This window comes from Emydura macquarii, unplaced genomic scaffold (assembly GCF_026122565.2).
Source record: "Emydura macquarii macquarii isolate MOO-44397 ecotype Brisbane River unplaced genomic scaffold, CSIRO-AGI_Emac_v2 contig_3113, whole genome shotgun sequence".
Lineage (NCBI taxonomy): Eukaryota > Metazoa > Chordata > Testudines > Chelidae > Emydura > Emydura macquarii.
In genome coordinates, this window is record NW_027133250.1 from 109,091 (window position 1) to 131,862 (window position 22,772).

The window sequence follows — 22,772 nt, forward strand, 5'->3', positions numbered from 1 at the left end:
AAATAGCTAAGGCAGGCGTGCCGCAACAGAAAATGGGAAGAGCTTTCTCAAGAACCTACCACAAGGGTCCAAAGGAGGATTCAAACCCACCCCTTCTAGCTTCTCTACCTAGTGCCCTAGCCACTGCACCACTTGCCTAAGTACTCACTAGTGTGGTCACGGGCACCCCATAAAGCTCTCCCCTCCTTCTGTCGCAGCATTCCCACCTCACAAGCTCCTCCCAAAACAACCTTCTCCTTGAGACAGCCATACTGGGAACCCAAACACATGGTGCAGTGGTTAGGGCACTCCACTCAGAAATCACCACTTTAAATCCATCAGGGACTTCACCAGCAGTTTTCCAAGAAAGCTCCCCTCCTTTTCTCACAGCTCGTCTGCCTCACTATCTCCTCCCCTTACCAACAGCTCTTCCCTCCTTTTCTCACAGCATGCCTGCCTCACCAGCTTCTCCCAAAACAACCCTTTCCTTGCAACAAGAGGAGCAGAGGCTGAGACATGTGGTGCAGTGGCTAGGGCAACAGACTACAAAATGGATAGAGAACTGACTAGATCATCTAGCCTAACAAGTAGTGATCGCTGGCTCCAAGTCTAGCTGGCAGGCGGTCGCAAGCAGAGGGACCTCGGGGGTCAATCCTGGAACTGGTTTTGTTCAACATCTTCATTAATGATCTGGAGGATGGGGTAGATTGCACCCTCAGCACATTCGCAGATGACACTAAGCTAGGGGGAGTGGTAGATACACTGGAGGGCAAGAATAGGATACAGAGTGACCTAGACAAATTGGAGGATTGGGTCAAAAGAAATCTGATGAGGTTCAACAAGGACAAGTGCAGAGTCCTCCACTTAGGACGGAAGAATCCCATGCACAGCTACAGACTGGGACCGATGGACTAGGCAGCAGTTCTACAGAAAAGGACCTGGGGGTTACAGTGGATAAGAAGCTGGATATGAGTCAGCAGTGTGCCCTGGTTGCCAAGAAGGCTAATAGCATATTGGGCTGCATTAGGAGAAGCATTGTGAGCAGGTCACGGGAAGTGATTATTCCCCTCTATTCGGCATTGGTGAGGCTGCATTTGGAGTATTCTGTCCAGTTTTGGGCCCCCCACTACAAAAAGGATGTGGACAAGAGGGAGAGAGTCCAGCAGAGGACAACAAAAATTATTAGGGGGCTGGAGCACAAGACTTATGAGAAAAGGCTGAGGGAACTAGGTTTGTTTAGTCTGCAAGAAAAAAAAATGAGGGGGGATTTGATAGCAGCCTTTAACTACCTGAAAGTGGGTTCCAGGTAGAATGTAGCTAGGCTGTTCTCAATGGTAGTAAATAACAGAACCCATACTTCTTTAACTTGCTGATAAGAATACTGTGGGAGACTGTATTATAAGCTTTGCTAAAATCAAGGTACATCACGTCCACTGCTTTCCCCACATCCACAGAGCCAGTCACCTTTTCATAGAAGGCAAACAGGTTGGTCAGGCATGACTTGCCCTTGGTGAATCCATGTTGACTGTTCCTGATCACCTTCCTCTCTTCCAAGTGCTTTAAAATGGATTCCTTGAGGACCTGCTCCTTGATTTTTCCAGGGATTGAGGGGAGGCTGACCAGTCTGTAGTTCCCTGGATCCTCTTTCTTCCCTTTCTTGAAGATGGGCACTATATTTGCCTTTTTCCATTCATCAGGGACCACCCCTAATTGCCACAAGCTTTCAAAGATAATAGCCAATGGCTCTGAAATCACACCAGCCAAGTCCCTCAGCACTCTGGGGTACATTGCATCTGGCCCCATAGACTTGTGTTTGTCCAATATTTCTAAATAATCCTGAACCTGTTCCTTCAGCACTGCGGGATGTTCATCTCCTTCCCATTCTGTGCTGCCCAGTGCAGTAGTCTGGGAGCTGACCTTGTCTGTGAAGACAGAGGCAAAAAAGGCTTCCTCTACATTCTCTGTCATTAGGTTGCCTCCTCTCTTCTGTAAAGGGCTCATACTTTCTCTAATCTTCCAGTCTTTTGCCTGAACCACAGCACCATGTATCTGGGTCCTGGCTATTGCTGTCATGGGTTGTTTTGGAAGTGGATGATGAGGTGGGTGTGCTATGATGGAAGGAGAAGAGACCTTTATGGGGAGTCTGCCGTGGGGGTTCCTGGTGGGATATGAATTAGTGATCTCTGGCTTCCTTGTTTCTTGCCTTAAATCACTGAACCATGTGTCTGGGATCCTGAGGGTGTTGTCACAGGTAGGAGGTTGTTTTGGGAGGAGTTGGACCATCGCTTCGAACAGCCTCCTACCCCTGACATCAATTCTGGGGCCTGGATATGTGGTGTAATGGTTAGGGCACCAGACTAGACAATCAGCAATTACTAGTTCTAATCTCCCCAGGGCCCACAGCAATAGACTCCTTATAAACCTCTGAACGCCTTCTGTTATATGGCCCCATCACATTTTCCCAAAACATCCTCCTCTCCCTGCAAGAAATAACAATAACACAGCTACATGGTGTAGCAGAAAGGGCAACACACAGGGAAGCCAAAATTGTTGGTTGGAATCCCACCACCTCTGCTGGTATCAGTTTCCTGAGAAAATGCTTCTTCTTTTCTCACATGGCCACACCGCAACATCACTTCCTGAAACAGTCTCCTTTCCCCTACCAAGAACAGTAGAGGCCTACACGTGTAGTGGGTGGGGCACTAGCCTAGGAAGCCACAGGTCACTCGTTCAAATTCCACCATAGCAGCAGTTTCCTGAGAAACACCTCCTTTTCTTCCATGGCTCCGCCTCGCTGGCTCCACCCAAAACACCCACCTCCTTGCAAACACTAGCAGGTGCCAGCGTTATGGCTATCAATTAGGAAGCTGCAGTTTGCTAGTTCAATTCCCACCAGGGCCCCAGGCAGTGGTTTCCCGAGAAACCCACCTCCCTTTCCTCTATGGCTCCACCTCGGTGGCTCTACACAAAACAATCTCCTCCTGCTGCCAACAAAAATGGGAGCCCAGATATAGTGGTTAGAGCGACAGATGGGGAAGCCACAAAGCCCACCAGGGCCTCTGGTGGCAGACTCGCCCTGAACTCCACTTTCCAGACATTTCATCTAGCTGCTCCCCTACTACGAGAAGCCTAGTGCTCCCATATATTATTATATTTCAATCGGCTCTCAGCCAGTTGTTGCTGATGGTGAAACTCCTTCCGATGGCTGGAGGTCATCGAGATGGGTTCATACAGGGGTCACACTACCCATTTCCAGATGGGTAATCTTACACCTACCTGAACCTGGGACCCCAACCCACATGATATGTCAGTCTATCCTTGGGGATTTTCTGTGGATGGTGAAACCCTTCCTAATTGATAAAGGACGTCAAGGTGAATTCATAGATTTCACATGACCTTCTTCCGGACAGGTCACCCAGTGTCTCTCTACTACCCAAAGCACCCCCATATACTCATCATGTGTCAATTGGCTCTCAGGGAGGTGCTTCAGCAGCTGAAACCCCTTCCAATGGCTGGAGGTCATCGAGATGACTTCTGGAAGGAGTCACAGGACCAACTTCCAGATAAGTCATCTCATGCCCCCACTCCTCAGATCCTGGGTCCCCAACCAATGTGATGCATCAGTCTGTCCTCGGGGAGTTTCTGCAGTGGGTTAAACCCATTGCAAAGGATAGAGGGCATCGAGACGAGTTCACAGAGTTGTCACATGACCAATTTGCAGACAGGTCCCCCAGTGATCCCTACTATCTGAAGCATAGCCTCCCAAAACTCATTATTGGTGAACTGGCTCACTGGGAAGTGCTATGGTGTGAGTTACACCCAACCCTTCCAGTTTCACGCCCTCACTTAGCTCGTCTGCTTGATGGCACTTGCAAGGCACATGTGGGGAGGTTTATGCAGCCCATGACCTTTTGACACTCCAAAATCTTTGGGTTTCAAACTGGGATCAGGACCTCTCCCAGCCCCCGTCTGGAGGGCTGTGATTCAGAATCTTGGTTAACAAGCCCCATCTTAGCCTTGGCTCCTTCTGACTACGTCTCTGTTCTCAGCAGTGCCCCCAGTTGCTTCCCCCTTCCCTGGGGTCTCACACCTTTGGACAAGGTAAACCTTGTTGGCAGCTGTCCTGCTCTGCCTACACTCAGCTGATGTCTCAGATCTCACTGTGGCCCAGCTCTGCCTTTGCTGTCCTAGTGAGGGTAGGCATTGTGACGCTTTCTGGATTCGGGGTGACCATTTATAATATTATTAATATCAATATTGTAAAATTACAATAATTCATACGAGATGACATCAGGTACCATTGGAAAGGTTATAATTTGCTATGTATGATAATATTGGTTATGTGTATGTATAATATTTGTACTGTAAGTTATGGATGTGTGATATATATCCGTATCCGAATACTTGTGCTGTGCTATTGGGTTACATCACCTAAGGAAGATTAGTGTCAGTATTGATGACTCATCAAGGGCCAATACCTTTACAATAAGCCCAGGGAGAGAAGCCAGGATGGGACGTATCATCAGGACATGTAGGGACATGCCTGTGGTCAGGGGGGGTCGCAAGTGCCTTTCCCTACCCATATGCTCTCAGCTTGTGTTTGGAACAAGTCATATGGCAGACCAGAGACTATAACATGCAACTTCACCATCTCCATCTTGTCTTCATTCCTGCTTCTGGATCAACTCATCTACAACTGAAGCTGTGAAACAAAGGACTGTGACCCATCTAGGTACTGCATGTACACCAGACGAACTGTACAAGCCTGCAAACTCCACAATTCTGCTGAGAATCTGATCTATATGGATTTTGAAGTCATTTGTCTGAATTCAATTGCTTTGACCATTATTAGTACAAGGGCCCTACCATCAATCAAATGTTGGCCCGGCCCTTGACCCATCAGGCCCCACCCATATGTCACCTTATGACCCCAGCCCCTGATCCCTCAGGCCCTGCTCACCTGTCACTTTACTGCCTGCCCTCCTGGGATATTACTTCCAGGTCAAGATGGACACCTGACCGGAAGTAGGTTGTGTGACCCCTCTGAAAACTCCTTCCACTGCTCTCCGCCAATAGGAGCAGGTTTCACCCCCCTCCCCCCCGCAGGACTGCCCCCAAGAGAGGATTTGACCAAAAAGGGCATGTGGCGGGGAGGAGTGACCTACCCCAGAAGAGGGCCATGTGATCCTTCTGAGAGCTCCTCCCACCGTCCGCTACCAATCGGAGCGGGTTTCACCTGCTTAGGCCACCCCAAAAGGGAAATGTGTACCAATCAGAATACACGTAGCGCATAGGTCTAGGCCAGAACCCCCGCCCAATCTCTGGGGCTCGACGACTGGCAGCACTGCCCCCAGAAGTGTCAGCACCAAGCAGAAGAGCCCGTCTTGTTTCAAGAACGCGTGGTTCAGATAGCGTGGAAATGCCGAGAGGAAAACATGGACTCCTTCACCATTCCCATGAGAACTTCAGAATTTGTTTTAGCTCCGGGGGCCTTTAACTGCCTGCGGAGAAACTGCTACATCAGCGACAGTTCTGAGGAGGAGAGAATGGCCAAAGGGGGCCCTGTGGCCCAGATGTTGATGGATACTCCGGAACCCGAAACCTGAGAAGTCATGAGGCAGCTGGAGGATTGTGACGGCCTCACATTCTCTGTCCCCATGGAGGAAGGCAGCCATGGCTTGTGGGAGTTGCTGGCAGACAAGACAAATGGAGAAGATGAGGTGCAGGTAAAGAAACGATAAGAAGTGATGGTTAAGCATGGAGCATGATGGGGTAGGTACAAATCAAGTGGCAAGGAGCTTACAGCTATTTCTTTGCTGAAAATATCTCGACAGCTCAACAATGCCTTTCTACAGGCCTTTGAGAACTTACACATCAGAAGCCCGTGGGAGTAAATCTATCATGCATCAGCTGTTTTTGCTTGTGTCTGAAACACAGATCTCAAGAAGAAAATCTGGAAAAGAACAAAATGGAAGAATGAACCAACTCAGACTCCCCAATGGTAGGGGTCATGGTGTCCATTTTCACAGGAGGTTGTAAAAGGGCACATTCAATCAGGTGATTAATAAAAACTCATTTACATTTGTCAATGTGAATGTGTCTCCTCCATACTTGTGTTGATAAAAAATGTTACAAGTAACAGTTATGTCTACACAGATGGCTCTTTTAAAGAAAATATATTACACCCCTAGGGAAGCTGGGAGCTTGGGAGAGGTGAACTCTTTTTCAAGCGGCCAAAAAGCATAGTAAAACTTTGAACAGAAGACAGGTAACAGCTTGGCTTTCAGACCAGGATGCTTACGCTTTACACAAACTGTCTCAAATACGTTTTAAAAGAAACGGGACCGTTCTTTCAGATATGGATGTGCAATGGCAGGCAGATTTGGTGGATATGCAACAGTTCTTCAAACACAACAGCGGTTTTAAGGTCTTAACAGCGATAGACATTCTATCCAAATATGCCTGGGCCTTAGGCCTCAAAGACAAGACAGGCGGTGAAGTATCCAAGGCCTTTAAAGCTATTTTCAGCGAAGGCCATGTACCTCAAAAATTACAAACTGATTGGGGAAAAGAATTTTGAAAATAAACCTTTAAGCAGATTGTTAAAGCAGCATGGCGTCCACCACTTTGTTACTAATAAACGAAGTCATAGTGTGGGTTGTGGAGTGATTTAACAGAACTTTAAAATCTAGGATGTGGAGATATTTTACATCCTGCAACACCTTTTGCCACATCAACATATTACCTGTGTTTATAAAGAGTTACAACAGGAGCTTTCATAGAACTATATGTACCAGACCCGTTGATGTTAACCCCTCAAATTCTCTGAAGGTGTGGAAAACGGTCTGCAGAGACTGTTTTAAAATAAAACCAGGTGATGTCTCTTTTAAAAAAGGCGACCACGTGATACTATCGATAACCAAAGGAACTTTTGAAAAAGGTTATGAAAAAATGTTTACCAATGAGATATTCATAGTGGATGATGCTTTAATCAAGGGCCAGAGACCTGTATACCGATTAAAAGATTATGAGGGTGAGATAGTTGCTGGATTTTTTTACCCCAAAGAATTACAAAAATTAAACCCCAAACAGGACAGGATTTACAGGATTGAAAAAGTTCTAGTGGAGAAAGGAAAAGGGAGAAAAAAGCAGCTACTGGTGAAATGGTTGGGGTGGCCCGAGAAGTTTAACAGCTGGGTGGAAGCTTCTCAGCTCTGTGACGTTTAGACGCAGCAGAAAACAATTACTCCTGCAAAGAGAGGGGAAAGAAAATGAGCAACGGTGGCTTTTACATCACTTTGCCCAGCAACGCCAGCTCACGGGTTTTTCCCCAAACACCAGCTCAAACTTTACCATATAGCTAATTAAACCCTTGGATCTCCCCAGTGCCTGGGAGGTGGGGTTAGTGGAAATACAATACCCACACAGCTGGAACAATATGAACGAAGACACCCTTTTCAAAATCACCTTTGGAGATAAGAAATGGAGTTTCATCCAATTCGAGGTTATTACTTGTTCATACCCGAATTACTGGATCATATGAACAGCACCATGGCTCATCACCCCGGAGCACCTGAGGTGGTCATGGACTATGATCCTGTGGGTAGAAAAGTTAGACTTAAATCCACCGATGTTGCTTATACCTTTTCTACTGGTGGGGACCTGGCTAATATTCTGGGTTTGTACCCCAAGAGCAGCGTCCAAAAAATCCCCTTCTTGGTAGACATCACAGGGGGTTTCAACTCCTTGTATCTTGTATCCTTGTACACGGACATCATGGAACACCAGTTTGTGGGGGACTTTTCCGTTACCCTGTTACACTGTGGTTCCCATCCAAGGAAGAACAACGAGTTTGTCACCATCACCTACGATAAACCGCATTACGTCCGTCAGTAAACACCACATCGACACCATCACCATTGAAATAAAGACAGACCAGAACAGACACGTCTCATTTCACTTCAGGAAGGTGATCATCAAGCTGCACCTGTGCTCCTGGAGAAAGTGAGGCTTCTAAAAAGCAAAACGCTATGGTGATCCTAAAAATTAAGGTGACCCCACCGTCTACAGCAACTATTACAAAGCCCAGGCTGGATATGCCCTTCCTAGTTATCATGGGACACCCGTGAGGTATGGGGATGGCGTGTGCGGAATATTCTGTGGCCTCTTTTGAAAAGCTGTACTGCTTTTGAGGAGGGAGCTAGAGATTATTAAACCCCATGTGAAAACCGCCGCTCAAAACATAGCTCCCATGCTGTTCTGGAGAAGGTGGGGGAACTGCCCACACAGGAGGGATTGGGGCTGATGTACATTAACAGGAGGAAAAGAAAGAGAAATGCATCATACCTGGGACACACGGGTCCCCCGAAATCCTTTAAAAGAAGGGCCTTGACGCGCAGGGCCGGCCATAAGCGGAAGACCAAGGGGAACCATAGGAGAAATAGGAGACACTCTCCACCTGGTTAAAGAGATATATTTTAATCAACATGGCTTTTGTTCACTGCGGGTCTGAAGTGTGCACCAACAGCATATTCCCAATTTTTGTGCAAAGTTGGTTTTGCCTTTTTAATTGAGAAACCAATTTTTGGCTGAATAAAATTTTAATTGAGAAAGTTTTTTCCTGTTTTTGTCTGATTTTCTTTTCAAATTATTGTCAAGAAATCAATTTTTGAATTAAAAATAGATTTTCAGTTGAAAAAAATGCTTTTTCCCCCCAGTTTTCAGTCAATATTTTTTTGGCCCTTTAAACTTCAGAAATAAATTTTTGTGCAAAAAATGTTTATTCAATTTTTAGCTAAAAAAAGACATTTTCTGGATTATGACTTTTTTTTTTTTTTTTACTTTTTAATTAAGGCATTGATTTCTGTGAGGCCCAGCGCTGTGCGCCGGCTCACATGCAGCCAAATGGCTGCTTATGGAGTAGAACAATAGAATGTGTTGCGGCCGAGTGTAACGGATGAGAGAAGTGTGAGCGTCACCCTCTCAGCGTGCGTCTTCAGATAAGTTTCATTTCCCTGGATAGAGTTAAGTTTTGATTTTGTATATAGGATATAATTAGCATAAAGAGGGGGAAATTAAGCAAATATTACTGGCTTATTTAGACTAGCAAAATAAGCCAGATGAGCGGCCCATCACCAAACCAGTATGCTAAATGCACCAATGGAAGCCAATTTTTGGCTCCAACTACCAAGTGCCAGTCTAATTACACCAAAATTCTAACCAACCATCAAGTGCCAGCCTAATTAGACCAAAATTCTAACCAACCATCAAGTGCCAGTCTAATTAGACCACAATTCTAACCAACCAGTAACACCAAGCATTGGCTCGACTAAGGTCCACATCAGATAAAAGACAGAGTCCAACGGGTCAGGAATGTGGTGTGTTCGGATGTAATCAGCACAGCAGAGGCTGATAGTCAACACATCCCCCTTCTCGACCCCTTGACTTCGCCCGGAAGAGAAACAGCTTGAAGCAGAGCAGAACAGAGTAGAGCAGATTGAGACAGAATCAAAGACTGATTGAGACAGAATCAAAGATTGAGTAAGTATATTGCGATTGAGTACGGTGATTAGGTATTAGGCCTAGCAGGAGTGGCCTTCCTGACCAAAGAGCTCTTTGCCAAGCAGCATAGTCGTTCGTGGAAGTAGGGAACCTCAGATACTTTTAGACAAGTAACAGAAGATTAGGTTAAGATTGCTTCAAGGGGAAAAGTCTTCGCTCAGAGACTAGGTGAGACTGAAACGTCCTGAGGACACAGTTCAGGGTTACAGTGAGGCTGGGGCTATGTGCAGGAAGCAGGCATAGCAGACCTAAGGCATGAGAAGTGTAGTTAGGGACTGATACTGGTTGCTGTTGAACACGGCAAGTGAGGTAACATAGGACCAGCTATTGTAGCGGTCTCGTTTGGAGCCACGATTGGGGTACTGAGGTACTATTGGGGGACTCGCGACAGTTTAGGCACGCATTCCTATCGCTTACATCCTGAATTGCTCAGGATTTCTTTTCCTTTCTATCTCTCTTATATCTTCATCGGAATTGTGTATTGAATAAAGACTTGGATTGTAACAAAGAGATTGCATATTGGTACTGATTGAAGGGCTTGAAACCGTTGGTCACTGTAACACGGTCAGGACCACGGCGAACTGAGCGAGGGGAGTCGGTCACACTACACAGGACTCACCCTTCATTAGGTAGTCCTCTCTGCACGGCAACTCGGGGGCCCTTCACTTAACATCCCGCTAATACCCAAGACCACTGCCTGTGACAATTTCTTTGGCCAAAACCGATTTTAATCTATTTTTACTCAGAAAACATCTTTTCCCCCATTTTGGAAAAAAAACAAACCAAAAAAATTGAGAAATTGATTATTTTTGGTCAAAAAACATTTTGATTTTTTAGTAAAAAATCATGTTTTCCCATGGTTTTGGCTCAATTTGTTTTGCCTTTTTTTAATTGAAAAATTGATGTTTTTGGCCAAAATATTTTGTATCAATTTTTTAGTCAAAAAAAGTATTTTTCCAGATTTTTGGTCAATTTTAAGCTTTTTGATTTTTCGTAAAAATAAAATAAACTTTTTCACTGGGACTTTTGGGGTAATTTTAAAAGCATTTTAAAGTAAAATACCTCCAATTTTTGGCCAAAAGTTACTTTTTCCTTTAATTTTTTTTAAGATGACAAAAGTATTTTCAATGTTTATAATAAAAAAATTGATACTTTGGTTGAAAAAATGATGGATTTTTTGGTTGGAAAAAAATGAAAATTTCTGGTTTTGGGTAAAATTTCTTTTAGCATTTTTAATGGAAAATATTTTTGGATAAAAGGATACTAATTGATTTTTAGGCCAAAAAAACCTCAAAACCTTTTTTGGGGTTCAGTGCAAAATTATTTTTCAAGATTGTTAATAGAAAAATCAATTTCTTGGCTGAATTGTTTATTAATTTTTGAGGGGCAAACTTAAATTTTGAGTTATTTTAATCAAAAAGCTATTTTGGGGGCAAAATATTTAATTGCTTTTTATTTGAAGAATTGACGTCTGGGTTTTTCAATGAACATATTCTTTCTCATTTTTTAATCAAATAATCAATTTTTGACTGAAATAATTATTAATCAATTTTAGTCAACAAAATGACTTTTTCCAGGTTTTTTGGCACAATTATTTTTTAGGGTTGTTTTTAATCAACAAATTAATTTTGTCTGAAAAAATAAATATATTGTCAAACAATGGACTTTTTTATTTTTTACCATTATATTTTCATATTTTAATCAACAAATTAATTTTTGGCCCAAAATTGCAATGAATTTTTAATTAAAAAAATATTTTTCTGGTTATTTGGCCAAAAGTTATATTTTATGTTTTTGATCAAAAAATGATTTTTTGGCTGAAATAAATTTTAATCTTTCTACTCAGATAAACCAACATTTCCAATTTTCTGAAAAATTTTTCATGTTTTAATTGAAAAACCAATTTTGGACAAAAATTTTAATGGATTTTTATTCAAAAAATTACCTTTCTGATTTCTTAAGGATTTTTTTTTGAGATTTTTAATAAAAAAAGTTTGCTGTTGGTTGAAATAAATTTTAAATATTTTTTATTCTGAAAAAATGACTTTTTGGGGGCTTTTGCAAAATTGTTGAGGCTTTAAATGAAAAATCAATCTTTAAGTCAATTTTTTTTAATTAATATTAATTCAAAAAAGGAATTTTTAACAGATTTTATTTTTGTTGGAATAATTTTTGTTTTTTCTTTTAAGGATTATTTTTTGTCAAAATATAATAGATTTTTATTCAAATAATTGACTTTTTTCTGAGGTCTTGGCCAATTTTTTTCACATTTTTAAAATCTGAAAATCATATTGTGGCCAATCAATTTATGACCTCCCTCCAAAAAATGAAATGGATTTTTAATTAATAAAACATCAGCTTTTTTCCATTTTTTGTCAAAAATTTTATTGAGGTTTTTAATAAAATAATCGATTTTTAGCCAAAAGTATTTAATTGACTTTTGTTCAAAAAAGGACTTTTTTGCAATTTTTTTTTTTGAAATTATGTTTGAAGGTATTAATCAAAAAAATGATTTCTCCAAAAAATTATTAATTTTTTAGGTGAAAAAAAATGTTTTTCTGGGTTTTTGACCATAATATTTTTTAGCATTATTTTAATGTAAAAATAGATTATTTTGGCCAAACAAAATTTTAATTGATCTTTAGTCAAAGAAAAAACTTGCATCTGTTTTTCAGGGCAAAAAATTTATTTTTCATTTTGTATCCAAAGTTGATTATTTGTTTGAAATAAATTTGAATTGATTATTCATTAAAAATAAGCTTTTTACCAGGTTTTTTACCGTTTTCAGGTATTTTATTGAAAAAATGATTTTTAGCATGAATATATTTTAACCAACCATTAGTCATTTTCTGGTTTTGGGGCGACAATTTTTTTCAAGGCATTTTCTATAAAAAATATCAAAGTTTTGGCTGAAAAAAGTTAATGGACTTTTTTAGTTGAAAAAATGACATTTTTCTGGGTCTCTGGTCAAAATTTCTATTTTGCATTTTTAATAAAAAAAAATTGATTTTTTGCAAAATATATTTTTAATTGATTTTAGTCAATGAAGAACACTTTCAGTTTCCTGGTCAATATTTTTTCCACATTTTTTTAATGATAAATGCAATTTTTTAGTTGAAAAACGTTTCAATCTACTTTATTTGAAAAAATCAATTTTGTTTTTCTGTAAATTTTTTCAAGGGTTTTAATCAAAAACATTTTTTTGCTGAAAGGACAATGGAACACAGGCCCCATTTCTAGTTGGGCTCAGAGTCACAGTGGAAGTAGCACCCTGGCCACAGTAGCTGGGCTTAGTGTTACAGGTAGTGGCGCATTGGCCTCACCTGCTGCTGGCCTGAGACATATAGAGAGTTGCATCCTTGCTGGACTCAGACATAAAGTGGAAGCTGCTCCCAGGCCCCACCCTGCTACCTTCTGAAATACAGTATCAGCAGCAACTAGGCACCACCCCCAGGTGGCCTCAGAGAGACAGTGCCAGTTGCATCCAGCCCAACCCCTGCTTGTCTCAGACTGTGGCAGTGAAACCCAGACTCCAACTTTATCTGGCATCATAGATACAGTGGCAGTGGCAACCTAGGCCCCATCCATTGCTGGCCTCAGAGATGGAATGACAGTGGTATTCTGGCCTAGGGTTAACATACTTCAAGTTCCCAAATAGAGAACACTGCAGTGGTGGAGGAGGGAGCTTGAGTAGGAGCTGGGGGGTATTTGGTGGATTCTGGACAGGTGTGGGTACTGGGATGGGGTACTGAAGTGAGTATTTGAGGATGCTGGAGGGATGTGTGTGTATGGGAAGGAGTACCTGAGTGATGCTGGAGGCATCACTCTCAAGGTCGGGGCAGTGTCACTCCCCGTCACAGTGGCAGGGCAGCTGGTACAGTGCTAGGATGCAGTGACAGCCCATCAGTCAGTGCCTCCTTGCAGTCCTCATGGCAGGAAGTTAGGACCTGGCCGTCACTCCTTCGATCTGACTCTGAGACATGTGACAGGGCCCGGGTCTGGCCAAGATGCACTTGGTGGCTCTGCTTACAGGCCAGGCAGGATCCGGCAGATGCAGCGGAGAGTCCAGTTGGGATGTGGAGCTGGCTCTTTCTGAGCTGCAACATCTGCTCTGAATCCTGGACAGTTCCGCTTATTTGAGAACTCAGTCTGGACAGAAGGCAAACTACCAAAAAAGAGATCATGTCTGGGAAAAGCCAGATGGATGGTAACCCCACTGTGCCTCACCCCTGCTGGCTTCAGTGATACCCTGGCAGTAGCACCCTGGACCCACCTTTGGACAGCCTCAAAGATACGGCAGCAGTGGCCCATGAACCCACTGCCTGCTGGCCTGAGCAACACTTGGGCAGTGGTCCCGTCCCGACCCCTGCCTGCGGCTCAGCCAGTGACTGGCCTCAGTGGCCCAGGGTCAGTGGCATTGACCGGTGATGGTCAGGAGGGCCCTGAGGAGCTCATCTAGTCCCACCCCCTGCCCAGAACAGGACGAGCCCCAATGGAACGGGCCCAGCCAGGGCTGCCAAGCCGGCTCCACTCCCATGGCCAGCACAGCCACTGGAACCCAGGCCCACCCCAGCTTGCATCGGAAAGCGGGCCTGGGCGAGCCGGGTCCAACAGTAACCAAGGACGGACGCTCCCCTAGCTATCCCCGACTCCCCGCCCGACCCCAGTGACGGGCCCCTGCTGCCTCGGGCAGCTGCACGGCGGGAGGCGGGGCGAGAGGGCGGGCCCGCCATACAAAACGTGCTATCAACATGGCACCGCCTGAGAACGTCACTACGTAACGTTCATCCCGTGCGTCGGTTTTCTGAGTCACGTGGCTTCGTGAGCTCCGGGATTAGCCATTCACGTGTGCGTCATGTGACGCCGTTCCAGTCCGATGAGGTCATCAGTGGTTGCTCCTGGTCACGTGATCGCTGCCTACGCGCGGTGGGGCCGGGTGCGGATGGCGGACGCTGAGGCCGAGGCGGCTCCGCGCCCCGATATGGAGCGGCTCGTGGCCGCCCTTCGCGCCCGTCTCTGGCAGCTGCAGGCGGAGCTGCGCGAACAGGAGGTTTCGGAGGCTTCGTCCCGGGCCTACTGCCGGGGTTTCTGCCAGGTGTGAGCGGGGCTGGGCCGGGCCAGGCCAGACGGGAGCCGCGGGCGCCGGGGGTCCCGTACGCAGTCCCCCGGGCGGTGGGCTGTGGCCCTGGGCAGGCAGCGGGCCGAGGCGCAGCGCAGCGCCGTGCGGGCCTGGCGTTGGCAGACACCGCGCTTCGCCCGCAGCGCTGGGTAGAGCGCGCAACCTTCGCCTTAGGCCGCGCAGCGCCTGCCTGCCTGCCCTGCAGTGGTGCGGAGCCTTCTCGCCTTGGGCGGTTGTGCTGGGGCAGCCTGGCACCGCCAGCGCAGAGGCGTCGGTCCGGGCGAGCGAAGCCTTTAGCAAGACCCTTTTCAGAGCACCTGTGGTGGCGGTGTAACCGCGCTTCCTAGCCCGCTAGAGCAAATGCGCCTCTGGACCCGAGGGAGGAGAACTGGTTTATTGGGAGCTTGTTCCAGCCCCAGGCATGAGCTCCTTTATGTTTAAGGTGTTTAATTTGTGCACACGGCTGATCAGTAACGGGTGTGCGCTGTGAGGGTATATTTTTGTCATCGAACGGGTGCTTCGGAATGTAAGCGTTCTTTTAAGAAAAATTGTTTCACTCCCATCTTGTCAACATTAAGGTTGTAAACAAGGCACTTGTCTAAGTCAGTACCTCTGAGGAGGGTAAATTTATCTAGTTACTATAAATCTCAATTTGACAATCTAAATGTCAATATTGTTAACTATTTCAGTGATCATTTGAGCAGAAACATCCAGCAAATGCCCTTATCTATAATTGTAAACTGCATTTGTGGGTGCACAATTAATCCTTCAGCAGCTTCCCTCAGTATTAATGCAGTTGTGTTTGTCGGTACAAAAATTTGCATTATATTGAAAATGCAGAGACTTAGTAAGATGTTTTAATATGAAAGTAATTATGCTTTTGTATTTTTTTTCTTTGTAGTCAATACAATTAAAATTATTTAATGTAAAAGAAATTTCTGTAGAATTTCTAGCCTGGCACCAAATTGCCAGAGCATCCAAGTAGTTTGAAGCAGAATAAATCCCACTTGGCTGTGGATTATTGTCTTGCCTATGGTTTGATGACAGTTTTTGATCTCTGTGACTGATCATCTGATCCAAGAACTTTCCAAAATCCACACAGGCATCTCCAAACTATTTGTCAAAGATGTAATTTCTATGTTCAGTATCAATTCAAATTTAGTATTTCATATGTTGTAATCTGCAATGTTTAGAGAGAATGAGCTAGCACAATTTTCTAACTAGAATAACAATCACCTATTTAAACCGCATCACTATCCATTCCAAAATAAGGTTAGCATATTATAGGGGTGCAGTTACCAGATAAAATATATAGTTTCAAAGATTTTTAAAGTCAGAAAGAACTATGATGTTGATCTGTTTTGACTTCTTGCATGATGAGGGCTATAGAATTTGTCCTAGTAATTCCTTCATCAAACCCATAACTTAGTTTAGAAAGATACAGGGCAGGTGTACACTACAGAGTTACTTCGGTATAGCTATGTCACTCAGAGATGTGAAAAATACACCCCCCTGAGTGATAGCGCTGTCTACATTGGTGCTTAGGTCGATATAATTATGTTGACGGGAGAGCTTCTCCCACTGACACAGTTCTCACCTTTCACAGGTGTGGAATAACTAACAGCTCTCTCCCTTCAGTGTAGAATGTCTTCATTAAAGCGCTGCAGCGACGCCGCTGCATTGGTGCAGCGCCGTCAATGCAGTATTTTAAGTGTAGAACTGCCCGCAGTCTACATTTAAAGACTTCTAGTGGAGAATCCACCGCATTCCTAGGTAAATTATTCCAATGGTTAATTACCCTCTCATTTTAACTTATATTTAGTCCAGATTTGTTTAGATTCAGCTCTTGGTTATCGCATTTTGTTCTGCTTTTATCTCATAGAAGAGAGCTCTTTAATCTATCATCTCCCCATGTAGGTATTTACAGATTATGACCAAATCACCTTTCAACCTTTTCTTAGACAAGCTAAATAGATTGAGCTTCAGAAGTCCATATTGTAAGACAAGTGTTCTAGACCTTAAAGCATTCTTATAGTTTCTTCCATAATCCTCTTGAATTTGACACTCTCTTGTAAGAGTGAAAGCCAGAACTGGACCCATTATGCCAGCGGTTCTCAATCAGGGGTACATGTGCCCCTGGGGGTATGCAGAGGTGTTCCAGCGGATACATCAACTCATCTAAATAGTTGCCTACTTTTATAACTGGCTACATAAAATGCACTAGCGAAATCTGTAAAAACTAAAATTTCATGCACACAATGACTTGTTTATACTGCTCTATATACTATAGACTGAAATGTAAGTACAATATTTGTATTCCAATTGATTTATTTTATAATTATATGGTTAAAATGAGAAAGTAAGCAATTTTTCAGTAATAGTGTGCTATGACACTTTTGTGTGTTTGTCTGATTTTGTAAGCAAGTAGTTCTTAGGTGAGGTGAAACTTAGGGGTCTGCAAGACAGATCAAACTCCTGAAAGGGGTACAGTAGTCTGGAAAGGTTGAGAGCCACTGTATTATGCTAGGAGTGGTCTTGCTAATGCTATATATAGAGGTAATACAACCTCATTTCTTCTCAGTGTTCTTCTACTAGTACGTCCAAGGATTATATCAGCCCTCTTGCACATAGCATTGCACTGGGAGTTCATGTTTAGTTGGTTATCAGTCACACCTTCTCATTCTGTTCCAGAATTGCTGATTTCCAGGGTATAGTCTCACATCCTCTTAAGCATGACCTCCATTCTTTGCTCCTAGATGTATGAGGTTGCATTTGGGTGTATTAAAATGTAAAATATATCTATTAGAAGATGGCATTCTCTCTGGCAGAACAGGTGACATTTTTAATAAATCTTGGAATATGGAGCAAGTTCCAAAGTTCTAGAAAAAGCTAGTGTTGAGCCAGCATTTAAAATATGTCAACAGGATGACCCAGGTAATTATAGGCCTGTTAGCAAGATATCTATATGAAGCTAAATAGTGGAACAGCTGATCCAGGACTCAGTAAGGAGCATAACGATGAGTTAAATGAGGTTTTATGGAAATCAGATTTTCACTAACCTTTGTTTTTTGAGATGACAAGTTTGGTAGATAGGAATGGTTCTGGTTTTCCCACTCCAAAAAGGATATTGGAAGCAGGGCCCAAGCATAATTTTTTTCGGGCCTGGTACAGACTTGTAACACGGGCCCCCTCCCATACACATACCCCTGCGGTTTGCAGCCAGGGCCGCTGGGCCCTGGTAGAGTGTACCCTTTTTCCCCACCATGTGGGAGCCCTGGTTGGAAGAGCTGAAACAGGTCTAAAGAACAGGTACATGAACAATTCCTAGGTCTGAAATCCTACCTTATGGTGAGACTTAAGGAGCTCAATATAACTTGTTTATTGAAGAGAAAAGCAAAAGATGTTTTGGTACTTAAAAACTTAAGTCAAGGAGAAGATTTTCGATAGCCGAGGTCTCCTTATTCTAGCAGACAAAGACAGAACCTGACTGAATGGCCAAGAGTTAAAGCTACACAAATTCAAAATGGAAAAAAGTGCAGTGAAGGTAAATAACCTTTGGAACACCTTTCCTAGGGATGTGGTTCATTCACAATCACTTAATCTTTACATCGTAATTGGAAGTCTTTCTGAAAGATGCCTCTAGTTGGACAAGAAATTATGAGCTTGATGCAGGAATTGAGTGAAGCTCTGTGTCCTGTGTTATGCATGAGGTCAGACAAGATGATCACAATGTTCCCTTTAGATCTTAAAAATCTATGGGCAAATGATATTTGCAATAGAGATATTTCTGGATTGTTAGAGATGAGCACCTATCTGAATAGGTGGATAGGTAATATTAGAGTAAATTGCATATTTGTTTCTCAGGGAAAGATTTCTAAGGAATCTCCATAGTGGATTACTGAAATTCCTATATATCTCCATTTTAGTAATCTTTTTTTAAATCAGAGCCACCCTAAAATATTGCATAATAGATAACTTTCAAAATACATTATAAAAATACTTTTAGAACAAATCTAGAAAAATGACAGTAACTTCAAGTGCAATTCATGCACACTGGCTAGTAAAAAGAAAATATCTCAATGATTTAAACAACCTTAACATTCCCCCTGAATTTGTTTCATGGTCCAGTCTAACTCTTATTGAAGTCTTAGTTCTTTTTTGGCTTTAATTGGAGATGGTTGTATCCTTACATGCCTTTTTCATAGAATCATAGGAGATTAGGGTTGGAAGGGACCTCAGAAGGTCCAACTGCCTGCTCAAAGCAGGACCAACCCCAACTAAATCCTCCCCACCAGGGCTTTGTCAAGCCGGACCTTAAAACCTCTAAGGATGACAATTTAACATTATACTCCTTGAATTATATCTGTTGATTCATTTTGCATACATCCTGTTCTCATGTAATGGATGAATTTTTGTGATCCACTGTAAGTTATGTTTTATCCTCAACAATGCTATGTCTCTTAATGAAGTATTTGGTTGGGGTTATGGAATTAATTGGCATGGTAACTGGAGCTTATTATTTGAACGTAGTTATCTACTACTCTTGGCTGGAATTATGGATGATATTCAGGTAGTCTTAAATTATTAAAATATCTATAGATTGTATATGGTTGCATGAAAATCAGATTTCTTTTTATGACAGACATTGTGTTACACTTAAAATTATGGAAAACTTAAGAAACTATACCATTAAATAAATGCTTCTAAAAAGAAAAGTCTTTCTTTATTACAGGGCAGAGTTAGTTATTTTAAGGCTGCTCATTGAGAACTTTTCTGTTTAATGGTCTGTGTGCTGAATTTATATGTTAAGGTTGGTGGTGTTTATGTGCCTGTGATCTCCATATTTCTAAATTTTTTTTACTACTAAGGAAGTGTTTGTTTGGTAAGACTTTTCTTGAATTTCACTTGGCAGCCTTAACTGTAATTTAACAGAGAATATCACTGTAATTGAATTATATAGAATTCAGAGAGAGAATGAGATATCTCATTTAGTAGGGCTTTAGGATTAATTTATAGAAAATCCTATAGGATTTCATCCATAGTACAATTTAAGGAACTCTTCCATAAAGGCACTGTCACACAGAAATTGCTGTGCCAGGTTAGAACAGTGGACACATATATATTTTTATTATTTCACCGGAAACATGGTTTTCCAAATCACTGCTTAATATTTTAACACTTGTCTCACTGCGAAACATTGTGTACTCCATTGCTAACTTTTTGCCAGAATAAAAAGTGATTGTTCATTCCTACTCTTGCTTTTGGTCTTTGGCAATTTTTGATCCATAACACTATCTTTCCTCTCATCCCATGATTTAGTTTCCATAGTAACCTCTTGTGAGGGACCTTGGCAATTATTTGTCATCTAGCATTCTTATCCACTTTGCCAGAATTCTTTGAATGTATCAAGGTCAAGATTTCCAAAAGCAATTAGTGATTATTTGGAAGTATGGCTTGAGATGGCTTACAGTAAGTGCTAAACATCCCTCCTCTGAGAATCAGGCCCCTTTAAACATATCAAATTGGGCACCCACAGCCTCTAGCTGTCTTTTTAATATCTTGGCTCTGCTTGATCACTGGAGCATGAAGGCATGTTTTTTCTGTGCAAATACTATGCAGTATTTAGTCTTTATCATAAGGTTAGTCTTTATCATAACATATGATAACTTAAGCTATGTCTACACTGTGCTCTAGGTGTGTGATTCTCCTGTTCATGTACCCGTACTCATGCTAGGTCTCATCACACTAGCATAAGTATAAATATCAGTGTGGCTCTGTTGGTAATAGTAGTGGCAGCGGAGGCACAGCTGAACTGTGCACTTGACATGGCTGAGTTGTGGTTCCACTTCTTCTACCAGTCCTATCACAACTATTTATGCTTGAACTAGCACGAGTATGTGTACAAGAACAGGGAAATCATGCTCCTAACTTGTAATGTAGACACAGCATTAGTTGGATAATAACTCTCATTGCTCTCTAAATCAATCTACCTGGTACAGAAGTCAGACTTCTCTAAATAAGGTCTGTAGTTCCCAAGATCAACCTCAGTCCCTCTTCAAAAAGTTATTTAAAATTTTGCTACTCTTGGCCATACTAAACTTAATCTTTCATTTCCCAACCATTTGAGTTAACAAGCACAATCCAATTCCCCACACCACAACTCCAGGTGTGGAAAAGATTTTTATTTTCACACCTGTACTTGGAATGACTTCAGATAACCCAGGCTTGAAAAACTTCAGTTCAAAAGGTTAGTGTCTGTTATGACCAAGTGAAAATGGGGGAAGTGGGAGGTGGAAGGGTGGGTTGAGGTGGAGGAGGGTTAGGAAGGAAATCTGAGGTATTTGTAGCTGCTTCTGCTAAATTTGTCTGTCTTTTCAATTACATGATAACACTATCACTCATTCAAGTTTTATACAGAAGTGTAATACCCTTATTTGTTCTATCTTTTCAGTTTGCTTAATTTTTCATGCATTTTACAGCACCTTATCAGTATTATAATAGTGCCTAGAGGTGCTAACCAGGGTTAGGGCCCGTTGACCTAGACAATGTACATATAAATAGTGAGAGACAGTTTGTGCTTCAGAGTTTTCAGTCTAAATAGTCAAGAAAGGCATAGGATGGGAGGAGAAAGAGGCACAGAGGGTGGAAGTGACTTGCCCAATATTATGCAGCTGGTCATTAGCAGAGCTAGGAATAAAGTTCAGGTCTCCTGAGTCCTAATCCAGCACCCACAGTTACTGGACCATACTTGGTGTATAGTCACAAAACAACAGGGGAGAGATGGTTTAAAAAATGAGAAAATGCGATTGATTGTCAAGGGGATTTCAGCATTTGTATTACTTGCAATTTGTTCTGTTAATTTAGAATCTTGTATGCACTACAGAATTTTGTCAACCTAAGTTATGTCAACATATAGCCGCTGCAGTAACTAAACTGCTTTTGTGTGTCCACAGTACATTCCTTGTGTTGATGGTGTGTGTACTCACTAGCAGTGCTTGCATTGATGCAGAGAGCAATGTATTATGGGTAGCTATCTCACTATGCCACTTGCCACCATCTGACACAGCCTGTTTTGGGAAGGCTTTGCAGTGCCTCATGGGGCCAAATGAATTGTGCAGGGGTGACTGGGAAGATGATTTCAATGTCCCATAATGCAGTGTTCTCCATCCCATAATGTTTCACACCTCTTTTCAAAATCCGTGCAAATGCACACATCCTTCCTTGCTGTCCGCCATCTGTCAGGAGCATGGATCCTGCACTATTGTGATGAGTGTTACGAGCATGTAGGGCCTGATCCTTCAGTATTTGCAGAGCTGTGAGGAACATGCCGATTCCTTGGTGGCCAGATTGCTGTGGGGCATAGAAAGAAACAATTCAAAGTTGTTGGTGACATTCATGGAGCAACTATAGGTGGTGCAATGCTGATTCTGGGCCCAAGAAACAAGCATTGTGGCATGGCATTGTAGTGCAAGTTTGGGATGCTGAGTAGTGGCCGCAGAACTTTCAGATGTGTGAGGCCACATTCCTGGATCTGTGTGCAGAGCTCACCTCAGCCCTCCAACACAGCAACACCAAAATGAGATTTGCACTGACAGTGGAGAAGTGAGTAGTGATTGCTCTGTGGAAACTTGCAACACCAGATTGCTACCGATCAGTGGTGTTATCCACTCTGGTGGATCACCAGGAATGCTTTTTTCATCAATCCAGGCTGGTCAGGAAGGTGCATGATGTGCTTATCTTTCAGAACACAAGGCTGTTCAGAAAGCTGCAAATAGGGTCTTTCTTTCCAGACTTTCTTTCCAGTGGATTACCATTGGGGATGTTGAAATGCCACAGTGATCCTGGGAGACCCAGTCTACCCCTATTCTTATGGCTCGTGAAGCCGTATGACGGCCACCTTGACAACACCAAGGAGCGCTTCAGCTACAGACTCAGCAGATGCAGAATGATAGTTAAAAATGTCTTTGGCTGTTTGAAAGGCTGCGAGATTGAACTTCAGTGGGGGAGAGGGGGGGAAATCCCAACGGTTATAGCTGCTTACTATATCCTGCATAATATCTGTGAAGCAAAGAGGAAAATGTTTCTTCCGGGGTGGAGGGCAGAGCTGGAACGT

At 42.8% G+C, this 22,772-nt stretch overlaps 1 protein-coding gene across 3 annotated transcripts in view; it reads left to right on the forward strand.

Moving 5' to 3' along the window:
• Window positions 1–14,431: 14,431 nt before the first annotated feature.
• Window positions 14,432–22,772, forward strand: part of RLF (RLF zinc finger) — a 114,650-nt gene continuing 106,309 nt past the window's right edge. The window contains exon 1 of one of the 3 annotated variants that reach the window (XM_067530812.1): window positions 14,432–14,635. In XM_067530812.1, coding sequence (XP_067386913.1) covers window positions 14,483–14,635 — 153 coding nt within the window. In that variant the 5' untranslated portion in view covers window positions 14,432–14,482. The remainder of the gene's footprint in view (window positions 14,636–22,772) is intronic. The other 2 variants (XM_067530811.1, XM_067530813.1) reach the window with 2 other exon arrangements.